This window comes from Octopus bimaculoides, chromosome 11 (assembly GCF_046866305.1).
Source record: "Octopus bimaculoides isolate indiv1 chromosome 11, ASM4686630v1, whole genome shotgun sequence".
NCBI lineage: Eukaryota > Metazoa > Mollusca > Cephalopoda > Octopoda > Octopodidae > Octopus > Octopus bimaculoides.
The window spans coordinates 140,995-165,980 of NC_142938.1; the positions used below are offsets into that span (position 1 = coordinate 140,995).

The window sequence follows — 24,986 nt, forward strand, 5'->3', positions numbered from 1 at the left end:
CTCTCTCTTATTTACTCACTCTCACCTTATTTACTCCCTCTCTCTTTATTTACTCACTCTCTCTTATTTACTCACTCTCTCTCTCTCTCTCTCTACCATTACACATCAAACCCGTTTTATAACATCAACTCGACTTTATTTCTGATTATTTCTGACATCAAAGTAAGTCAATATTTTTACTCAATTCTCCACAATTTTTCTTAAACTTTGTCGACTTTTCTTCTTTTTTATTCATTAACTTTTATATTCTCAATTTATTTGTTCGTTTTAAATAACTTAATTTCCTCAAACGTCACTTTTCCATGGGCCTTCTTCAATCTGCTAGAAATAGCAGCTAATTCTCTCTCGAATTTCGCCCCAAAATTAGGAAGTCCCTGTTGGATAAGGTAGTCCTCTTTTCTATTGTCTTTGAAAAAAGACGGAATGGTCATAACTGGATTAGAGAGGGAATCAATCCTTGTAAGGGGACAATCCCTTCAGTAGAATTACAAAGTTGCCTTTCTATAAAAATAATTTATCTTTTCATTCTCATGAATTATTAACAATTCTGTCAAGAATAGCCACACAGGTATGTCTGGGGTTATAGTGATTGTATAAAACACACCCGACTATGTATTGTTACATATGAAACCCAGTCAAACAATAATTGAAAGAATAACTTAATACAAACGAATGTCAAATTGTTGCACCGAAACGGTTGACTTCCAACTTTGGCCGGTTTTTGATGCGAAGTCGATCTTTTCCTTGTGTGTCTATGTATGTATTGTGGTTGACCACTTCTTTGTACCTATACCGTATGTACACATACGTACGTTCTTGAATCTTTTACATTCGGCCTGTTTTGTGACACACTGATGCTCTCATATATATATATATATATTAACAAGGTGGGGACGACCCCATTGTCTATTTATTGTATCACTTATTCAGAGCTGCCCACAACGAAACGCATTCCTTTAGAGTGGGAATTAAACATGTATGGTTTCAATATCGTAGATTATAAAAGCCTGATCGAAATATTTTAGTGAACTCTGCTAGACATCGTCTTTCCCAATGGAAACCGGACAAATTAGTTTCCTTCGATATCCAAACAATACGTCAAGGGAGTAAAAACGTGACATTCTGTACTCAGGAACAACTAAAACCTAATAGATCGTGGCGATCTTGCATGGTTTCACCTGTGATGGCCAAAACAAACCTTTAAGAACCAATAATAACTGTTCTTTCATTGGAATTCTGTATCTATAACAGACAAAACTACATCTCAAAATTAGACTTTCTCTTTAGAACGAAGAAACTTCTTCAGCTGCTGACTCTATACAAGTCACAATGTTTCTCATATCCCTGAGATAAAACACCTGATAAACGTACAAATATTCTTGACCATCTCCTTAAAATAGCACCACTCACACACATTCTACTAACACTAACATAAACATAGTGTCATCTGTTCCATCACCAAAATGGGTGACCTGTTTGGCCCTAACATTTCAAAGATGACAAAAAGAGTTGTAAACAATCATTTCTTTCATAACCAGGAATGTTTCTGTTCCTTTATATATATATATATATATATATATATATATATATATATATATATATATATATGTATATATATATATATACTGATATATAACTTCTATAGACCAATACCTACTGAAGACTTTCTCACATGTCACCAATGATCCTTCATTTTTGACAGTATTGCTGACTGAACATCAGGTAAAACCTTCAGCTACATCTTGTAAGAACCTCCTGGCTATACTGACTATCTCCGGTCTATATTGTTTTCTTCTACCATGTCATTGCAGCATGTCGCAGTTGGCGCTCTGTCTCTCTCTCTCTCGACTCTGGTGTTCCCTAGAGTTTGTCTTTCCCACAGCCATTCTACTGTAGACTAAGGACCAACTTACATCCGTTTGAATAATACTTCTACCCAGATACGGCAGGTATCCTGCACAAGCAACCTCAACCTCATGGAACCAAGCTGTGTGTCTGATTTATGTCCCACTTTGTAACTTTTGGTGCTTGTTTGCTTCAATGGATTTCTCAAAAAATATCCTTGTAATATCTTCTTTTTAAAGGTGTCTAAGACAAACTCATAAGATGACAACATACCAGGAGTACATTCAACAGAATGAAGACAGGGATGGCATTCGTTTCAGCTGGAATGTGTGGCCATCCAGTCGGTTAGAAGCTACACGAATGGTTGTACCACTTGGCTCCCTTTTCACACCACTGAAAGAACGGGTTGATTTACCCCCACTGCAGTATGACCCCATACTCTGCTCACGACAGACATGCAGAGCCGTACTGAACCCCTTCTGGTAAAATTATTATTATTATCATTGTTTATGCCATATTGTTAAAATTCTTGCAGTGAATATAAATAATTCATTTTTCAATTTGATATAAAATAGGCACACACACACACACATACACAGAGACTCACTTATACATGTATAACTATTTGTACCTCATAAAGCTTGTGGTGATAGGGACACTAAAATATAATGAACTGCTATTCAGCTAAATTTGTATATATATAAACAATTGCAGTGTGGAAGGTGCTTATAAGCCATTTAAAACACACAAAACCCGTTAGATTCACTTCAACATTTAAATTTAATTTGTACACGATCTCAGATCATGTCATTTGCTATGCAAGTATATCTCTGTATATAATTCTTTGTAAAAATATTTCTTGTGATAGAGTTTCTGATGACACACATCATCATCATTATCATTTTAACTACTTTCTGGTTCTTGCAGAGTTCAGGTGGAATTCATTGAGGCAGATTTTTTACAGTTAGATGCCCTTCATTTCACCAATCCTCACCTGTTTCCAAGCAAGACAATATTTCCCCTTGGCCAGATATGTTTCCATAGAAGATAGGAAACAAATAACACTGCTTGTACGAAGGTGATACTTATTTACGACTATCACACTATCAAAACAAGGAAACGCACATGCATGCGTGTCTGTTTGCATACATGTATATACATACACATAGATGTATACATACATGATGGACTTCTTTCAGCTTTCAAATCCACACACAAGAGTTTGACTGACCCAGGGCTATAATAGAAACACTTGTCCAAACTGCTGTGCTATGAGACCGAAGCTGAAACCATGTGTTTGGGAGGCAACTGAGATTTTGTCAGTCTTGCTGGCTTACATCTCATACTTTCGTTTATGTATACAGGTCTATAGTGTTATTCAGTTTAGAGATTCAGGTGTAGAGAAGCCTGTCATATATAAATGTGTGTGTCTCCTTGTCTTGATGTTACATGAGAGTTGTAAATGACCATCACCACCATGCAAGTGGTCATTTGTTTCCAGTCTTCCATGAAAACATGTCTGGCCACGAGGAAATACTATCTTGCTTAGAAACCATTATAGTTGGAAACTAGAACGACATACACTGATAGAAAATCAGTCACAATGAGCTCTGTTTGCCCTCTGCAAGTGTAGAAAAGTGGATGTTAAAACAATGACAATCATGAAGACATGCAAACATCATGGAGTCAGTAGGTTTTTAAAATTATCTTTGATTGTGTTTGAGTTTAATTGCAAGATATTTCCTGTTTTCGTAATATCAACCTTTTATTGTTTCACAATTCCAGCCAAGTTGATTATCGTGCTAAGCTTTGGTCCTGTAATTTTTGCTACCAGAGAAATCAGGTAAAAGTTTTATCTTTGTCTCTGACACTGTCAGAAAGCAATTTTGTCATAACACACACACACACACACATATTTATGTGTTTATGTGATGTGAGGCATTCCAGGTTGCAAAACTATGTATGAGAAACAAGGTGTTGTGGGTGAAAAGTGTGTATGGGTGGATAATGGTATAGTTGTGCTCAGTGATTCTAAAAGAAAGATGCATGGAAGTGCTTCTGTGGGAGGCTAGTAAAGCAAGAAAGAAAGATGGACCAGCCATTCTAGTTGACAGCAGAATGATAGATGAAGCAATTAAGGATACAAAGGCAGGAAAAGGCCCTTGACCACCAGGAATTACTATTGAGATGCTTAAAATGCCTGTGGACTGGGATGTAGCTTAGTCACCTGTATAATTGATCAGGTTGTACTGGAAAGTATCATATTCAATGATTGGCATAGCAGCATCATAGTCAGCTTCTATGTGTAGGAAATACCTTTGAGAGAGAAGAATTATAGAGGTTAGATGTATGAAGTGCTTTATGCTCAAAGTGAATAGCATTTGTATACAGAGGAGACGAAGGAAAACATGGGATGAAGTGGTGAAGACTGATCTGAAAATGTTGCATCTCACAAAGGAGATGACAAAGCACTGCAGAAGACCAAACCACCAGGGAAAATGAGCTTTAAAACGCTATCACTCATGTTTCTCGCTCTGTAAAGAGGTTGGCAACAAAGCAGAGACATGAGATTGGGAAGATCCTTTAGTCTTGACATTTCTCTATTACTCATCTCACCAACACTCAACTTCTCGTTCATCTCACTGTACAGAGGTATCTTGTGGTACCAAGGGTACCACAAGAATGAATATGCCCTGTAACTTTGTAAAGTGGCTGGTGTTAGGAAGGGCGTCCAACCATAGAAAACAAACCAAAATGACATGTGAGAGCACCAGTCTTTATCTGTTATACAGGACCCTGGCTGCTCTATGATCTTCCATTTAATTTCATATGGAGTTCTTTCATTCTTAAGGCGTCACATGTAGCTGTCCAGGGACCTGATATAACGTCTTTCTGGAACCCTAAAAGAGGACAAGTGGTTGTACAGGCACCACTTAAAGGCAGTTTCGGCTGATCTGATGTGTGTCTGAACTTGAGTGCTGGTTGTGTTCTTACCTCTGGTGTATCTTCTGTTGGCTCTGGGCCTGAAGTTGCTGCTGCTACTGCTGTTGGCGCTGTCATCAGTGCTGTTATTACAGGACGTGGTTTCAGCAATATCACCGTGGTTGTTGCGGTTGCAGTAGTCATCCCTGGCTGTAGTGTTGATGTTGCTGCTGTGGTTGTAGTTGTCAGTTCTGGTGTTGGTGCTGTGGTTGTAGTTGTCAGTTCTGGTGTTGGTGCTGTGGTTGTAGCTGTCAGTGCTGGTGTTGGTGCTGTGGTTGTAGTTGTCAGTGCTGGTGTTTCTGCCACTTAATCGGTTGCTGCTACTGCCACCATTACAATTGTTGTCGATGTTGTTGGATGAGCCACTGCTGCTATTAGTCTGGTTGTTAGGATTGAATACCACCACAGCCTCACATTGCCCCCCACCCCCTCCAACTGGGCAGTCATTGTACTTCCTCCATGAGCACCTAGCCTCTGCTTGTCTTTTATGGCTGTTTGCCAATATTCTTTTCATGTTGGGCATGCAATTAAAGGAGACCCTTAGGTTGTGCCTATTGAACAAACGTCTGTACTTGTTTATATATACATATATACAATAGAAACCTTACCAAATCAGACTAGTCTGGTGCAACCCCTCAGCTTACTAGCCCTGGTCAAACTGTCCAACCCATGCCAGCATGGCCAACGGACATTAAATGATGATGATATATATATATACACACACACAGTGATGATGATGGTGATATGTATATATACACATGGTGATGATGATATATGTGTGTGTGTGTGTGTGTGTGTATATATATATATATATATATAAAGCATTTGAAATAGAATAGGAATGTGTTTGAAACAAGATTTTGAAGCTGTGACTTTGTTGAAAAACTTATTCTTTCTCAATTTGATATGTTTTATGATTGCCTCTCTAATATTTGTTTTTATTTCCAGTTTCCTCAGCAATATTCTGCTATATCAGAACAACATCAACCTGCAGAAATAATTCCTCAGTTTTCTACAGTGGAATATATTATTGCTGTGAGTATAGAAATTATTCTTGCTGATATTTTCATAATTCCTAATTTCCCAAATTGTATAAAATACTGTATTATATTAGAAATTACTTAGTTTCTAATTTAAATGCAAAACCAGCAGTTTTGAGTGAAGGGGGTTAGTTGATAGCATTAACACCAGTATATGGCTGCTATTTTATCAACTCACGAGGACTCGAACTTAGAATGTTAAAAAGTCAGAAGAAACACTACAAGGCATTGTTTCTTCTGATTCTCTTACTGTTCTGTCAATCCACCATGTTTCTGTTATAAACAAAAGCGAGGCAACAAAAGGTGTCTCCTTGTGTGTGAAGACTATAAGAAGTGTATTGCTACATGATAGTGAGTGATAAGCTCCAACATGTAGAGATAAGGGAGTAAGTCATGAGGTATTGGATGTGGAAGTTGTCGGGACTGAAGAGGAGTAAAGTAGGTGTGTGTGGTGTTGGATGACATTATTGACAGAAGGCAAGTTTGTTGAGAGAAAGTAGCTATATATTCAGGAATCAACTGAAGTAACAGATGTGGCATTGGGGTATAGACTGAATAATGTGTTATATGATGTCAATAGAGGAGACTTATGGAAGGAAGGAAATGGTTTCCGGATACTACTGGTCCTTACAATTACTTTGGTAAAATAATTCATACAAATCATGACCTCTTTTACTACAGAACTATTTAATCCATGTTGATATATTGAAACATTGATGGTAATTTCTCGATATCTTTCTACAGCAGTCTTTGTGTAAGAAATGAGTCTGTTGAAGAAAGATATGCAGTGAGAGTTGAGTATGATGAAGTGAAGGTTTACAAGAAAGATTGAGTAGAGGGGGGGGGGGGGGGGGGTGAAAAATTGGCAAAATCTGTTAGACCAAGGATGACTTGGTCTCAGCCATCCCAACAATTTTAGAGGAGGGATTCAATGGATTACATTAACTTGATCATATGGGTTAGGGTGTTGGACTACTCCTAATGATAAATTCAGACCTTATGACCATTGATATTGTGCTTCAGAGCAAGGGACATAATTCTGCTTTCTCTGTAAGAAGGGCAACCAACGTGTTATAGCTATAATAATCCCACTTATCTTGGTTTGAAACAGCTTATGTAAATCATTTAAAAACCAGATAAGATTCAGCAATTAAATGTATGAGATATTATAAGTTTTTAACTAATTAACCTCATTTTTAGAGATGGCAAGTATTTTTTGGCATTGCTTAAATTTCAGTTGGTTCAAACTGTGATCATCTTCATCGAGTGTTTTATTCTTGGTTGTGGACATAATATCAGGCTGGAATAAGACATGATAGTCAGGGAACAAAATGATCGAAATATAGTGTAAATGTTGGTCTTAAAGCAGTTTTCATCTGTAAAAATTAATAGAAAAATAATAATCTTATGAAAGTAAGAATTGTATAAACCTGTATTAGTAATAACTGGTGTTATATGTTTTGTTTTAGCGAGCCACTTGTCACCCTCCAGTCTACCTTATAGTTCTGGATACATGCATGGAAGATGAAGATCTCCAAGCTGTAAAGGTTTGTTCTCTTAATTTTTATCTCTAATTTGGTTATCACTGTTAGCATAAGTCTGGAAGTGTGTGTCCATCAGAGCCATGATCAAAGTTGTTCCAGCTGTAACCGTCCTATTTTTTATTTAGATGGAGCTGACTTAAGGGAGATTTATCTGCTATTTTCAGCAGTTTCAACAATTGCATAGATGTTTGCTTCATCTTGAGATCTATTGTCTCTGCTAAGACAAGGAATAAATGAAATATGAAAGGGAGGAATATTGCAGTAACCATATCTCAAACCTTCATTGTAATAATTCTGTAATTTTGTGTTATAGTTTTACATTTTTTTAAACTTTGGTATAACACCCTTCTCAAAAAAAGAAATAATTGTCACCCCTATTATATTACTGATACTTTCATCATTAATTTAACTGGAATCATATGTAATCTTAATTCTGTATTGGGGGTACTGAACCAGATAGCTTAGAGCATCTGGAGTAGCTGTTCTATGTTGGCCGCAAACTTTTGTGCATTGTTTAACATCTTGTCTAGACATTTGTTATTGTTGTTAAGAAGCTGCACTTGAAGTCAACCTGTTCTCTGGTGGGGGTTGTTGATTCTTGGCAGAAATCCATTATCATGTATCCCAAGGGAACCAAGGACCACTTTATCCAATGCATTCTTTTTAAAGACAATAAGGTGAGGGATTTGACTGCTATTTCTGATTAGTTGAACAACCACAGAGGGGCTCCCTCATTAATTCTTAAAAATATTGACTGTGTTTCATAGTTTAAGCATGTTGCAAGTATTTTATCTTGACTTTTTATATGAGGTCGAAGGTTATGATTTAGATGTGATGAAACTTGATCAATTAGAAGCGATTGTCAACTGAGCACAAGAGTTATGCTACCATTTGTAGAGCTATGTTGAATCTCTGTATCAGGAGAAAATTGCTTAATTTAATCATTTTTTTTTTTCTTTCAGGAATCTTTGCAAATGTCTCTGAGTTTACTTCCTCCCAATGCACTCATTGGTCTCATTACATTTGGTAAAATGGTACAGGTCCATGAGTTAGGTTGTGAAGGCTGTTCTAAAAGCTATGTATTCCGTGGAACTAAAGATCTTTCAGCAAAACAAATACAGGTATTATATCTAATTAATTAACTCTGATATAATCATTATTCTTACCTTCTGTAAAACATTATCAATTTTTTGGTTTTTCATTACGAGGTATCTTTCAATGATTTCACAGACCCCTGAGGTATCTTTCAATGATTTCCGGAAATTTCTGCTATCTATTTTGGACAGATGTATTTGTGGTGTTCTGTTCAGCAATCCTTCAACAGTGAAGCTGTTGAAGGATTACTCTTCCTCTACATTCCTCTCTAATTTCCAAGTTGTTGGTTATTTTATTAAGATAATCATCATCATCATTATTTTATTAAGATAATATTCTAAACAATTTCAGTACCATCTCATTTTTGATAAGATGCTAAATTGTTCTACACAGCTGCTCTGATAGTATATGAACTCAACGATGATGTCAACAATCACATTCCACCTCGTAAGATCAAATCCTGATGGGGTTGATTAGTTTTTTTATTCTTTATGGGTTGATAAAATAAATACCAGTCATATACCAAGGTTGAATCGGTCATATCTACTATCCCCACCTCCCCTACAAAAATTGGCTTTTTTTACTCATGTCATTAGATAAGACAAAATTCCTGATGAAACCATGCCTGTTCATTTTGTTAAAGTATGTCTCAATATTTGAATCAATAAATCATTTAATTAATTAAAAGTTATCAATGTTTAATGATAATACATATCCAGAAATATCAATCCTGTTAAGCAAACTGAATTATTGACATCCTGTTTTATTTTCTACTCAAATTAGGAAATGCTTGGCATTGGCCGTGCTGTGAACCCACAAGCTCGCCAGGCACACACTCCACAAGGCCCTCAGCAACATTATCAGTTGCCAGCCAACAGGTATATTGTGTTTGTTTGTATCAATTAGAATTATTAGAATGAATCTCTTTGACATCGCATCCAAAGCAATTTGTAAAAAATATTTCTTCCTTTATCCTTTTTCTCTTAAAATTAAGAATACCTGTCCTGGTATTTTTCTGCAAGAAGAAGATCAGTCTTTTGTAAGATTAGTAGATGTTGTCTGTTGGTTTTACAAGAAGCCAGAGTAACTCAATGATATTATTTGTCTAATAACAGTTTCTCTCAATCTCTCCAATGTTTCACATTATAACAACATAGAGTATATTATTAATTTACTGGGCTGAATGTTAGGAAATGGAAAGCGGACGTTAAACGATGATGATGATGATTTGTTCCAGTTATTTAGCCCATCTTGGCTCTTCTTGGGAACAAACTCCACGTGTTAGACGTTGCTTTATGCCTCAGAATATTCAGTTTTAGACTTTAGAGAGTATCTTTAAAATATCATCATCATCATCATTTAACGTTCGTTCTCCATGCTAGCAGGGGTTGGACGGTTCGACCGAGGTCTGGGAAGCCAGGAGGCTGCACCAGGCTCCACTCTGATCTGGCAGTGTTTCTACAACTGGATGCCCTTCCTAACACCAACCACTCTGTGAGTGTAGTGGATGCTTTTTATGTGTCACCGGCACAGGGGCCAGAAGAGGCTGGCAACAGCCATGATTAGTTAGTGCTTTTTATGTGCCACCAGCATGGGTATCACAACTGGGCTGTGGCTGGTTATGCGAAACTGGTGTAGGATACAGCTGTGAACTCACTTTATTTGCCAGGTCTTCACAGTCACAGCATATCTCCAGAGGTCGCAGTCTTTCATCATTGCCTCTGTGAGGCCCAATGTTTGCTTGACCACCTCATCCCATGTCTTCCTGGGTCTCCCTCCACCACGGGTTCCTTCCACTGTTTGGGAGTGGCACTTCTTCACACAGCTCTCCTCATCCATCCTTAGTACATGACCATACCAGCGCAGACATCTCTCTTGCATACCACATCCTATGCTTCTTATGTCCAACATTTCTCTCAGGGCGCTTACACTCTGTCGTGTGTGCACACTGACATTACACATCCAGTGGATCATGCTAGCTTCATTTCTTTTGAGCCTATGCATGTCCTCCACAGTCACGACCCATGTTTCACTGCTGTGAAGCCTGGCAGTTCGCACACATGCACCGTACAACCTACCTTTCACTCTGAGTGATTTTTTGCATTAACGTTCACGTTTTTCCAATTTTCTGAACAATCTTCTGATGTTTTTTCTTATCGTTTTATCCAGGTTTTTGCAACCAGTACATCGATGTGATATGAGCCTAACTGATCTTCTTGGTGAACTCCAGCGTGATCCTTGGCCCGTTTCTCAAGGAAAGAGACCCTTACGCTCTACTGGTGTAGCACTCTCAATAGCTGTTGGACTTTTGGAGGTGAAGATGTATTTTTATAGCGGAAACTTCATATTTCTCTTTGTATTTTTAAGATGAAATAGTTGCTATAACTATTTGTTTTGATTTCTTTTTGTAATTTTAAAATCCTTTTACATCAATTTCCCTGTAATAACATGGATGGAATGTTTTTTTAAATATATCTCTATTTTCATAGTATTAGAGCAAATGTTTCTATAGGTAGTAGTTGTTCCTTCTGCAGACCTCTTGGTCTGAAGTTGGTGGGAATCTAAATCTAGCCAAACATATTGAGACAGTATGTTTCAGTATTCTGAGACACACCATTAACTCTCAAATTTCTCAAACTCAGTTCAGTTGTTATGCATCACAATCTTTGATAAGCTGTTGTAACAACCCCTAATTTTCTGTAAAGCTACATCCACTGGTGAACTACTCTCCTATGTTACCCACCAATGGGCCTTGGAAATATTTTGTGAAAGCAGTGTTGTTGTCCTCAACAATTAGCAACACTTTCATCTGGCATGTAAATCTGTTGAAATTGCTTGCCTTTGAGGTTTGACCATTTCTCATCTTTTCAATCAGTTGCTTCTGGTCAGATCACTCTGCTGACAGAGCTCTTTCTCTTCCTCAGAATATCCATAGCATGGGGTTGGATAACTAGCCTTACTGAAGCAGTCAATTTCAGCCAACAGCATAACATGATGTAATGAGCCTCATAACGGCTTAAAAATAAGACAACGAATGTCGAGTGAAGAACTGGTCATAAGGACTCTGAGTTGCTGAAAAGAACTCTTAACCCAGTAGTCATAACGACTAGAAAAGAGAACAAATAACTTTCAAAGTTCTAGACGAAGCTGACAGAATGAGGAGTTTGTTGTTAAGGGTCCAACGTCTTCACAGCAACTCACTCGACTTTTAGTTTTTAGATGATCTTTAGACTTGGGCAGAAGTTGTTGTTTGAATTTGCACAATGCCAACCTTAACTGGTCAGCGTATGTCCATCATGTCTTACTATATATCCAATAAAGTGGTTAATGAAATTTCTGGTTGAGATAGAAGTGTATCATTAAACTTGCTGCTATATTTCTAATAAGAATGTCTTTGTTTCAGTGCACCTACCCAAACACTGGTGCTAGAATAATGCTGTTTATTGGTGGACCTTGCACTCAAGGACCAGGTATGGTTGTAGGAGACGAGTTAAAGAACCCAATTAGATCACATCACGACATTGAAAAAGATAGCTGTAAATATATGAAGAAAGCAATGAAGGTTGGCTGTGTTTCCTTTATATTAATAATAATAATAATTTAATTATCAATATTGTCACTACCATCATCATTATCAACAACATTCACTATTTCCTTCACTAATTTATGTAACTGTCTGTTTTGGTTGGCAAACAATTTCCACTCTTATATGATGCTTGAAATAAATGAGCCTCAAATAGATGCAAATATTCATTCGGTTCTTGGTTTCACCTATAACTTAGAAAAGCATGAATGCTCCCATTCATTTATTCTGTCATTGAACAGACTTTGTGTGTGTGTGTGTGTGTGTGTGTGTGTGTGTGTGTGTGTGTGTGTGTGTGTGTGTGTGTGTGTGTGAGTGTGTGTGTGTGTGTGTGTGTGTGTGTGTGTGTGTGTGTGTGTGAGAGAGAGAGAGAGAGAGTCCTTGATGACAGAGATGATAATGTTGTATTACTGATCAAGGGTGAATAGTTTCCATTCTACTATCAATGCTGTATTGGGTCCATAATCAAACATTTTTACTTACACTGCCTCAGGCGACTTGGCTCAGAATAGATCGCTTAGAGAAGAAAGGAGTGAAGTGACTGTATAATTAATGAATGTATTGCTGCTAATTAGTTAAAGACATTAACAAGACTTAAATCTAATTCATCGATGCTTGTGTATTTAATTACCAAACAGTTCTCTATTACTACATTGACAAACATTTTTGTTTGTTTACTTTGTAGTACAATCTCTACCTCTGAGACTTAATGCTTGATAAAATAGAAACTTGTACAGAGTTTCCCTCACATATTATCTGGAAATAAAAGAAAAATATACAGTATTAATAATTGATTGACTAACTTTGATTGATGTGATTCACAATAAACAGAAATACTTGACTTTAGATGGAGGTGTACATCATTATAAATTGAATGAATAACTCCTAGTTTATGATTTCAAATCTGCTGTTTCTGCACCCAACTGGCTCAATGAATCGTCACCAACTGACAATCTGGCATTGTTAATACACTAACACCATAATCCAGGGGATTCCTTTATTTGTTCCCACATGTCCTGTAACTAGAACCAACCCATGGCTATCAGGGTTTGGCTGCTGCATCAGTCGAGCATCAGACGAAACAGATTGCAAAATTCGCTTCAGCTCCTTTACTTTCAGGTTTCAAATCCCACTCGGGTCGTCTTTACTTTTCATCCTTCAAGGATCAGTAAAATAAAAGTACCAGTCATTACTGGTGTCACAATAATCAGCTGTCCATTTATATCAAGGCAATCATCATTTAACAGCTGTTTTTCATACAGGCATGGGTTGGATGGTTTTGACTGGAGCTGGAGAACCTTCCAGGTTCCACTTATCCCTTTTTTCCATGGTTTCTGTGCATGTCCTTCCTAATGTCACAACCACTTTACATGATAACACTTCCAATCAGAAGCCATGGCAGCCCTTGCCTGGTATTGTACCGTGGTATTTATTATTATTATTAGCAGTAATATCATCATCATTATTATTATTGTCATTATTATTCAAATTTGCAAATGTCATTCCTAATTCTTGAATAAAATTAATATTTTTGTCTATATGTTAGCATAATACTTGTGTTTAATTGAATTCTGATCTCTGTTTTACAGCACTATGAGAGCCTGGCAAACAGAGCTGCCAATAATGGTCATGTTATAGATGTCTACTCCTGTGCTCTTGATCAAACTGGTCTACATGAAATGAAGTTTTGTCCAAACTTCTCAGGGTCTGTATTCAGTTCATCCAACTTTCTCCTATTCCTTCCCCTCTGTGTGTGTGTGTGTGTGTGTGTGTGTGTGTGTGTGTGTGTGTGTGTGTATATATATATGAATGAAATGTACAACGGTAATAAATATTTATACATTTCATTCCAATTTACATGTTTCAGATAAGTTTAGATTATCATAGTTCCCTAATGCAACAATCACAATAATTGATCCCACTGTTGATGAATTGAATAAAGTAAAGAACATATCTACCTGTCTTCTTCAGAACTAAACTAGATTGGTTGCAAGGAAGAATCTGTAATCAAAGTAGTAGTAGTAGTAGTAGGAACTAGGTCAGTTATTTTAAGCATACATTTGATTATTATTTGACTAGTTGTTTGACTAGCACGGGGACCAGTCAGTGGGTACTGGCATCGGCCACGTATGGTTGGTGCTTTTTACATACCACCAGTCAGGGGACACTGGCCACAGCTACGATATTGGTTTTATCAAGAATCAACAGGTCTTCTCAAGCATATCATATCACACAATGCATCAGGGGTACTCTTAACTGGGCCATACATGCATAGCTACGATCTCGCTTTAGTTGCCAGGTCTTTTCAATCACAGCATATCTCCAAAGGTTTTGGTCTCCTGTCATTGCCTCTGTGAGGCCAAATGTTTGAAGGTCATGCTTCACCACCTCATCCCATGTCTTCTTGGGTCTACCTCTTCCACAGTTAGAGAGTGACACTTCTTCACACAGCTGTCCTCATCCATTCACAACACATGACCATACCATCGTAATTGTCTCTCTTGCACACCACATTTGATGCTTCTTAGGTCCAACTTTTCTCTCAGGGCACTTACACTCTAATTTCAATTCCATATGAATAGTTTCATACCAATAGATCTAAACAGGTAGTAATATAGTAATCAGTGGCATAAAAAAAAGTGGGAAAATGTACAAAATCCTGTGTTAGCTCTGGTCTTTCGTTAGATGGTAGAAATGTTCAATATTTTGTTGTTTTTCACAGCGGTCACATGGTTATGGGTGATTCATTCAACACATCTTTGTTCAAACAAACCTTCCAACGTGTATTTTCTAAAGATATGAAAGGAGAATTCAAGATGGGTTTTGGTGCAACACTTGAAGTCAAGGTAAGTGGAGCAAGTTCTTATATATTGTAGATTAACAAATATCAAATGGTTGAAACAGGAGTGCTAGATATGCTGTCTCGTAGTTTTTACTTTGTCTTTTTACATTCTAACTTCACCTCCTGTTAGGATAGACGTTTTATACTTAGGGAAGTCAGTAAAATAAACTGCCTGTAATAAACAAGAGTTGGATTGTACAATTTGGGGTCGTTTACCTGAGTCAGGAGGTAATGATTTGGGAGAAGCAAGATTGTCATTTTTTGTTCTGAAGCCAACTTTGTTGGGTGGTAAAATAATTACCTGTTGATTACTGCAGATACTTTAATCAACGTTACATCTTTATAAATTTGTAGTTTTGTACCAGTAATCTTGCAAATTCCTCAGTTATTCTTTTGGTTGGAAGTTTGAAGCTTTGAAGTTGGACATTCTTCCATGGAATATTGGAAACATGACACTGCTCGTGTGACTTACATGTGTTTTCAACTATCACAGTTGAAACAATCTCACAGACACACCTGTGTGTCTGTGTGTGTCATAATCATTTAACGTCTGTTGTCCATGCTGGTGTAGCATGCAGCCATTCGCGTAGTGTGGCGCCAATTCATAACAGCCGGCAATATGACGTAATGTTGTATTGCTGAGGAAATATGATTGTTATTTTCCCATTGGTTGAAATAACTGCTCATATTTGAATTCTGAAAATTAGTAAAAGAATATTTTTATGCAATTTCAATTCTTAAAAGTCAAGTTGAGCAGTTAGAAAAACCCTGGATTTTGGAGAAAACTTTAGTGCCTGTGGTTGTCTAAATGAATCCACGTCACTCAAATCCAGAGTAATGGTTGTTACCATGAGAAATACTCTTTAAAAGTCCGACGCCTATTTTGGTTGTCGTGTTTCATTGGTTAAGCCAAAAAATTAGCTAGAAAAATAATATACGTATAAATGTATATAAATAAACTATATGAAATGATATTTCATCTTTCTTCAATTCTTCCCAACCTGTTTAACATATTTAATTCTGTTTAATAATCTGTAACGTTTTTTTTTCATAGTGGTACGTAATAAGGACATGATCTTTAACATACATTTTCATAAGACGTGTAGGTGTACATTAGCATCCGTACAAGACTTATGCTAACATGACATACATTTTAACTTGAGAGATAATACTTATTGATATCCTTTACAAGTTAAGGGATGGCTTTATCAATATCAACTTCCACTCAAGACAAAATATACACTCGTAAATGAGTGCAAAATAATCAGCTTTGAAATAACGATTATTTCAACTAATCTAACTGTTGTAGAAAAGCTGGTGACTACCAATAAAACCATTAGACTGGCCTGGGTTGGACAGTTTGACTGGGCTGGCACACTGAAAGGCTGCACCAGACTCCAGTCTGATTTGGCATGGTTTTCTACAGCTAGATGTGCTTCTTAACGCCAACCACTCCGAGAGTGTAATGGGTGCTTTCACATGCCTCTAGCATGGGTGCCATTTGCATGACACCAGGTTGCTTTCATGTGTCACCTGCACAGGTGCCAGTTTGCATGACACAACTATGCTTTTGCTCTGCTTGTTGGGTCTTCTTCTCAAGCACAACATAAGGCCAAAGGTCTTGGTCATTGCCTCTGTGAGGTCCAACACTCGAAAGGAACTCAGCTACTTTGCCTTCATGAGGCCCAATGCTTGAAAGATATTCTTTATGTGCCACCAGCATGGGTGCACTTGGCTTGACGGGTCCTCTTAAGCACAGCACATCACCAAAGGTCTCGGTCAACAGTCATTACCTCTGTGAGGCTCAAAGTTTGAAGATCATGTTTCACCACCTTGTCCCATGTCTTCCTGGATCTACTTCTATGACAGGTTCCCTCCACAGTTAGAGATCGGCATACACATCACAAGACCATACCAGCGCAGTCATCTCTCTTGCACACCACATCTGATTCTTCGTATGCTTTTCTCTCAAGATGCTTATACTTTGTCGAACATGCACACTGACATTGCACATCCAGCAAAGCATACTGGCTTCATTTCTTACAAGCCTACGCATGTTCTTGGCTGTCACTGCCCATGTTTCACATCATGCAGCATAGCTGTTCGCACATAATATATATATATATATATATATGTTAAATTCAAATTACGACAAACGTAAACAAACAAACGAAGTTTGTTTTTAGAGGCGTTGAGATGTCTTAGAAAGTTAAAGTATATAAATATACACATACACGCATACAGTGGGTTTCTTTTAGTTTCTGTTTACTAACTATCTACTCACAAGACTTTGGTTTGCCCAAGGACAGAGTAAAAGGCACTTTTTGTTGAAGTTTATACATAATGGTACTGAACCCAGAACTATGCAGTTGATGAACAATTTTCTTAAACTACATATGTGCCATAGCAGTCATTTCTCACTATGTTTCTACTGTGTGTGTACGATCTACATTAAATAGATTTTTAAAAGAATTAATATTTATATAAACTATATTGAAATATATTATTTTCTTTCTATTTTCAGACTTCACGTGAATTGAAAGTTTCCGGTGCCATAGGTTCCTGTGTATCTCTTGGTACCAAGAGTCAGTGTGTCTCAGACACTGAACTTGGAATGGGTGGTACATGTCAATGGAAGATGTGTGGCTTATACCCTAACTCAACTATAGCTATATTCTTTGAAGTTGTCAATCAGGTAAGATTTCTTTTTCTTCATAAAATCTTCATTATTAGGTGTATTTGAATTGTTATTTGTCAGTAACAAACTGTGTGGGTTTTTCATGTGTATAGTTGCAGCCCTCATCTGTCTCGTATCAAACCACTTAAAATAGGCAAAGTAACTCAGGAGAGAATTGATAATTTGATAAGATGTTTTTAAACTAGCAAGTTGGTAGTTCACAGTCTTCAGTTTGACACAGAGCACTTGGTGTGTAACAAACTTTAAAATGGTATATAATACACCCTCATTCTCAATACACTTATGCAATAAATAGATCTACAACATTATATGCATACACACACACACACACACACACTAATATTTCAAAGAGGAACCACCACCCGCTTGGCAAATTCCATCAGGACAGTTTCGTTCCCTGAACAGGAACATTGAATATATACAACATACGAACTCCACACATAGAAGATAAAGCCTCCCTGATGAACTCCCTCAGCACACTAATATACAAACATCACATATACCCAGAAAATTATATATTGTTATATAATATAAATGCAAACAAATTCACCGTCAGTGGAGCGCTAAGAGCACCGTCCGAGTGTGATCATTGCCAGAGCAGCTGTCTGGCTTCTGTGCCAGTGGCATGTAAATAGCACCATTTGAGCGTGATTGTTACCAGCATCACCTTACTAGGACTTGTGCCAGTGGCACGTGAAGAAACATTCGAGCGAGGTTGTTGCCTGTGCAGGTGGCACGTAAAATACACCATTTTGAGTGTGGCCGTTGACAGTACCGCCTGACTGGCCCTCATGCCGGTGGCACGTAAAAGCACCCACTACACTCTCGGAGTGGTTGATGTTAGGAAGGGCATCCAGCTGTAGAAACTTTGCCAAATCAGATTGGAGCCATGTTATTTAGTTTAAATAGAACCTATTTTCTACAAATAATCTTGTGTAGCCAACTCACCTAAATTCACATTATATATATCACCATCTTACGACATCCATGCAGTCATGAGTTAGATGGTTCTTGCAGGAGCTTGCCAGTTGCAGGGCTGTCCAGGCTCCATTTGTCTGTAATAGCATAGTTTCTATGGCTGGATGCCCTTCCTAATGCCAACCACTTTATGTGCAACTAGCATGGGCTTTTTTATGTGGTGCCAGCACAGGTGCTTTTACAGAGGACTGGTATGGGTGCTTTTGTATGGTACTGGCAATCATGAGCCCACAACACTAGGATTCTCAGCTGAGAGGGGTCTTGTCGAGGACATGCCTGTATTGCATGGACAACCATGATTTTACTTAGCTTGGTGTGTCTTCTCAAGCACAGCAAACTACCTAAAGTCACAATTCCATGTCATCCCCTCTGTGAGGCCCAACATCTGAAGATCCTTTCTCACCACTGTGTCTATATGTGAGTGTATATATATATATATATATATAAATATAAAGAGAGAGAGAGAGAGAGGCACACATGAAAAAGACATTTAAAGCTTTTTAGTTTTTCTAAAATAATTTTCTTTGAATTGAAATTCTTTGTATATTTCCATATTTCCTTGTCTAGCACAATGCCCCAATTCCTCAAGGTGGCCGAGGCTATATCCAATATATCAGCCAATACCAACATTCTTCTGGACAGAGAAGAGTACGAGTGACAACAGTCGCACGCAAGTAAATATGCAGCATTATCTTTATTTTGCTTTAGCTACAGTTAAATCTCTTTCTTCTATATATAATTTATATGTGTGTGTGTGTGGAGATGTGTGTGTCTTTTATTTGTTTCAGTCGTTTGACTGCAGCCATGCTGGGGCACCACCTTAAAGGCTTTTAATTGAACAGATCAACCCCAGGACTCATTATTTTTTCAAGCCTAGTACTTAGTGCTTCATCCAAAAGAGACTGATACAGGTATGGAAACATCACCAACACTGGTTGTCAAGCGGTGGCAGGGGAGAAACACAGATACTCACGCACGCACACACACACACACACACACACACACACATGATTAATCCAAAGAACAAAGAAGAGGGGAGTGAGTCCTGGTCAACCCCCTCCTTGCACACAAATCATCACTGTATTATTCATTGCTAATTCTTGCCTTGATGACAGCTCTTCTGTACATGGCTTGTATGATTCACAAGCCATTCATCTACTCCTAGCTTTCTCAGTGACCATTATTAGATCACAGTAAGATGATCCTGTTGAAAGCTTTCACCAGGTAAAAAATGAATGTGAAATACAGTGGTATATTTTTCGCTAAGTACTTTAGCTACTTCACTAGAAAGAGAGCATCAATAGTTCTTCATTTTGACACAAAACCAAACTGCATCTCATTCAACCTAATTTGAGCTGTGAACTCTTTCTTACTTTCATGACCTTCTACAGCAATTTGATTTCCTTGTAAAAGCTAACTATGATGCTGCTATATCATTGGGTATGATACCTTCCTGTACAACCTAATTAGGTACATGGATAACTAAGCAGTAACCCACTCAGCTAGATATTTTAAACACCTTAACAGTGGCACATAAACAGCATCCGAATGTGGCTGATGCCAGCCCCCTCACCCCGACTGTCTCCTGTGCCAGTGGCATGTAAAAAGCACTGGAGTGGTTGGCGTTTGGAAGGGCATCCAGCTGTAGAAACTTTGCCAGAACAGATTATAACCTGTGCGTCCTCCTGGCTTGCCAGACCCCAAGCAAACCGTCCAACCCATGCCAGCATGGAAAATGGACGTTAAACAATGATGATTATCATCATAATATTTGGTTCTGATTTTTGTATTTGTATTGTTTGTTTTGTCATTTTCGTTTTTATTCCTTTTTTTCTATTCTCATTATACTCAAGCTCCACTCACACCTCATTCTCTGACGAATATTCTTCCATTTTATGTCTTGCAAGTACTTGCTGACCCTGTCAGTGCAAGTGCCACTTAAAAGCACTCAGTCCACACTCGGAAGGGCATCCAGCTGTAAAAACCTGGCCAAAACTGACCTCATAGCCTGTGCTTGTGCCACGTAGAAAGCACTCAGTCCACTTTGCTGAGTGGTTGGTGTTCAGAAGGGCATCCAGCTGTAAAAATCCTGCCAAAACAGTCACAGAAGCCTGGTGCAGGCTTCGACCTGGCTGGCTCTTGTGGTATCTTCCCACCCATGCTCGCATGGAAGACAGACACGTTAAACGATGACAACAATGATGATGATATTCTTTTGTGGTCCCCTATTTCCTTCCTTCTACTTAAACGCTATTCTCTATGTCCAACTCATTCCTTATCTTTAATCCTGTCACACTTTACTCATTCCAGCACAGCTCCACCTTTTCTCTTCCTATTCTCTCTCTCACATTTATCCTCTACCTTGACCTCATTTCTCTCTCTCTCTCTCTCTCTCTCTCCTTTTCCCTGAACCTCTCTCTTACCTTCTAATCCCTCAATGCTATTCCCACTCAGTTGAGGGATCTTGTCTTGCAAGTACTTGGTGACCTCTCCTGTGCTGGTGCCATGTAAAAAGGTACCCATTACACTGCTGTCATTATTAGATAGGCCATCTGGCTGTAGAAACCATGGCAACGCAGATATTGGAGCTTGATGCAGCCTTCTGGTTCATCTGTTCATATGAACTATCTAACCTATACCAGCATGGGAAAAGGGGCATCAAATGATGATGACTATGGCCTGTGTATACCAGCAATGATTATAGAGATTTCTAGGTCACTAAATGTATAACCTACCCACACACACACACACACACACACACACACACACACTCTCTCTCTCTCTCTCTCCCCCTCTCCCCCTCCCTCCTCTTTCTCTCTCCTAAACTAAACTAGATTAACAGATATTTTATTCTCTTCATTAGCTGGGCTGATGCCACCACCAATATACAACACATCTCTGCTGGCTTTGACCAAGAAGCTGCGGCTGTCTTAATGGCTAGAGTTGCTATCTTCAGAGCTGAGACTGATGATGGACCTGACGTGCTTAGATGGCTCGATCGAATGTTAATTAGATTGGTCTGTAGAAAGATTCTTTTTTCTTCAATTTCTGATGTTATATTTTGTCAATCATTTAGGCATATGTTCAACAAATGGAAGACAAATATATCTTGAACAAAGTGTGAGCTCACTTCCTGCAAAGTTAGATTTTCTCACATAATAAATAGACTTCAAATGTGTGTGTGTGTGTGTGTGTGTGTGTATGCTTCTGTTTTGTGTGTGAGTGAGTTTTAGTATTTCTTTGTGTGTTAGTAAAAGTCAGAAATATTTAGAAATTAATTCTCCTAGACCTGTCCAAATACATGTCAAATGTCATAATGAACATAATGATAGCGTGTATTATTAACGTACTTCTCCTTCAGTCCATGCCAAGCATCGTATTTTCTAAATGTTCTTTTTTTACTGTTTTTCAATTTGTTTTTTTGCTCTTATTTTTCAGTGTCAAAAATTTGGAGATTATCATAAGGAAGATCCAAATTCTTTCCGTTTCACTCCTAACTTCTCGCTCTATCCTCAATTCATGTTCCACCTGCGAAGATCGCAATTCTTGCAAGTATTTAACAACAGTCCAGATGAGACAACATACTACAGGTACTCTCTTTCTTTCACCTTTTAACTTTTCCTTCTCTCACTCATACATAAATATATGCATAGACACACACACACACATACATACACACATTGAAGTCAGTCACATCAGCATAAACTGACTACTCATCTTTCTGTAATGAATACTATCCTCTTGAACTTTTGCCATGGATACAAACTTGGTAAAAACCAAAGAAAGAATGTTTCTTTCCATTTATCAATTGTACAAAAAGGAAGATCCATTGATAGGTTACATAAAAAGGATGAAAAATGACTGGAAGCTAAGATACTCCATCAATTCACTGTAGTGCCAATTGACCACAAAAACAACCTTTTAAGCCTGAAAAACATCAAAATGGCACATTAAATAAAAATTAAACTATGAGTTGTTTCGTTATATCCAGGCTACAGAGATTTTGTTTGTTCTTCTAAGGTGCACTGAGTTACATTACAACAGATCTGCATAAAAACCTAGCAATACTTAGGTTTTCCAAAAAGAACAAAACAAACTGATTTGCATTTTCCAGTTAGAATTAATTTGAAGAACAGTGAAAATTTGGAAATCATTTCAGGTCTTCTTCATTTGATGTTCCTGAAGGAACACATGCACACAATTGCAGATACATATTGAACACATGCACATTAATGAACTGATCATACACACAACAACTGATTCACAAAGCCCAATATCTGCCTTAACTTAGACAAAAGAGCCTTTCCATTTTTTTAGCAATTGGCTTGAACTCTGCAAGGAATAAAACTTAAATAGATCCAAAAGAAACCTAACTACATACATACATATATGGACACACACATGCACATATGCTAGTTCTTCCTCCAACCTTATTCACATGCCTTTATCTATATTTTTTGTAGACATATGCTCAACCGAGAAGACCTAACTCAGTCCCTAATCATGATTCAACCAATTCTCTATGCTTATTCCTTCAATGGAACCCCAGAAGTAAGTCTCTATTGTCATTCTCTTCACTTCGTATATTAATGCTTCATTCACAATGGTGGCCTTTTATTATCATCATCATCATCATTTAACATCTGCACCAGACTCCAGTTTGATTTGGTATGGTTTCTATGACTGGATGCCCTTCCTAACGCCAACCACTCCAAGAATGTAATGGGTACTTTTTACATGTCACTGGCACAGGTGCCATTTGCATGACACTGGTATCTGCCACGACTGATTTGGCTTGATGGTTCTTCTTCTCAAGCGCAACATAATACCAAGAGTCTTGGTCATTGCCTCTGTGAGGCCCAACATTCGAAAGGATGAGTGCCCACACCACAAAATACTGGTGGAACATTCCATTAAAAACAGCAACCTGGTGTAACCAACATCAGACTCTCTAATAAAGGCTACATAGTTAAAACTTCAAAGTAACTTTTTCTTTGTAAAAATAAAACTCTAATGAAACACATTCAGTGATCTTCAGTTTAATGTTTGTTTTTATATTTAACTTTTTTGTTATAGAGAGAATTATAATTGAATTAACTTACAATTATTTATGATGATGATGATGGCAAAGATCTCACAGCACACCTCTACAATCTTCTACTCTAGCATTTCAACAATCTCAACAAACCTACCTTTTCTTGTGCCTACATTGATTGTAGCAGCTCTTAAGTCTGAGCTTTGGAGGAGTGAGATGTTTCTTGGAACACTAACAGAGAGTTAACACGAAAGATGTTTAATATTACAAAAATATGTGATTATTTACTATTAATAATAATGATGTAATAATAATAAAGTCGTTTTAAGGGAATCTATATTGTCTTCATATTTTAACTGAGGAATATCAAAATTGTTTTAACCAGAAACATTGCCTTCTATCATTCTTTCCAATATTTTCAGCCTGTTTTACTGGACACAAGCAGTATTATGGCGGACAGAATTCTGCTGATGGACACTTTTTTCCATATTGTTATTTATCACGGAGAGGTTAGTTTTCAAGTTCTTTTCTGTTTTTATCTTTTAATATTCATTCACAGTATTTGATGTTATTGAAAGCAGACACAATGGTCCTTCCCTGAATGAGAGTGGTGAACATGGCCTGAGTGAATGGTCCTTCCCTGAATGAGAGTGGTGAACATGGCCTGAGTGAATGGCCCTTCCCTGAATGAGAGTGGTGAACATGGCCTGAGTGAATGGCCCTTCCCTGAATGAGAGTGGTGAACATGGCCTGAGTGAATGGCCCTTCCCTGAATGAGAGTGGTGAACATGGCCTGAGTGAATGGCCCTTCCCTGAATGAGAGTGGTGAACATGGCCTGAGTGAATGGTCCTTCCCTGAATGAGAGTGGTGAACATGGCCTGAGTGAATGGTCCTTCCCTGAATGAGAGTGGTGAACATGGCCTGAGTGAATGGTCCTTCCCTGAATGAGAGTGGTGAACATGGCCTGAGTGAATGGTCCTTCCCTGAATGAGAGTGGTGAACATGGCCTGAGTGAATGGTCCTTCCCTGAATGAGAGTGGTGAACATGGCCTGAGTGAATGGTCCTTCCCTGAATGAGAGTGGTGAACATGGCCTGAGTGAATGGTCCTTCCCTGAATGAGAGTGGTGAACATGGCCTGAGTGAATGGTCCTTCCCTGAATGAGAGTGGTGAACATGGCCTGAGTGAATGGCCCTTCCCTGAATGAGAGTGGTGAACATGGCCTGAGTGAATGGCCCTTCCCTGAATGAGAGTGGTGAACATGGCCTGAGTGAATGGTCCTTCCCTGAATGAGAGTGGTGAACATGGCCTGAGTGAATGGCCCTTCCCTGAATGAGAGTGGTG

At 38.1% G+C, this 24,986-nt stretch overlaps 1 protein-coding gene across 2 annotated transcripts in view; it reads left to right on the forward strand.

The window, feature by feature from the left end:
• Positions 1-97: 97 nt before the first annotated feature.
• Positions 98-24,986, forward strand: part of LOC106881198 (protein transport protein Sec23A) — a 31,670-nt gene continuing 6,781 nt past the window's right edge. For both annotated transcript variants that reach the window (XM_052971409.2, XM_014931498.3), the window contains exons 1-17: positions 98-162; positions 2,085-2,327; positions 3,631-3,688; positions 5,776-5,862; positions 7,337-7,414; positions 8,374-8,532; positions 9,290-9,384; positions 10,676-10,820; positions 11,910-12,068; positions 13,679-13,794; positions 14,812-14,935; positions 17,456-17,626; positions 19,175-19,281; positions 21,471-21,624; positions 22,046-22,197; positions 23,071-23,158; positions 24,065-24,151. In XM_052971409.2, coding sequence (XP_052827369.1) covers positions 2,107-2,327; positions 3,631-3,688; positions 5,776-5,862; positions 7,337-7,414; positions 8,374-8,532; positions 9,290-9,384; positions 10,676-10,820; positions 11,910-12,068; positions 13,679-13,794; positions 14,812-14,935; positions 17,456-17,626; positions 19,175-19,281; positions 21,471-21,624; positions 22,046-22,197; positions 23,071-23,158; positions 24,065-24,151 — 2,001 coding nt within the window. In that variant the 5' untranslated portion in view covers positions 98-162; positions 2,085-2,106. The remainder of the gene's footprint in view (positions 163-2,084; positions 2,328-3,630; positions 3,689-5,775; positions 5,863-7,336; positions 7,415-8,373; positions 8,533-9,289; positions 9,385-10,675; positions 10,821-11,909; positions 12,069-13,678; positions 13,795-14,811; positions 14,936-17,455; positions 17,627-19,174; positions 19,282-21,470; positions 21,625-22,045; positions 22,198-23,070; positions 23,159-24,064; positions 24,152-24,986) is intronic.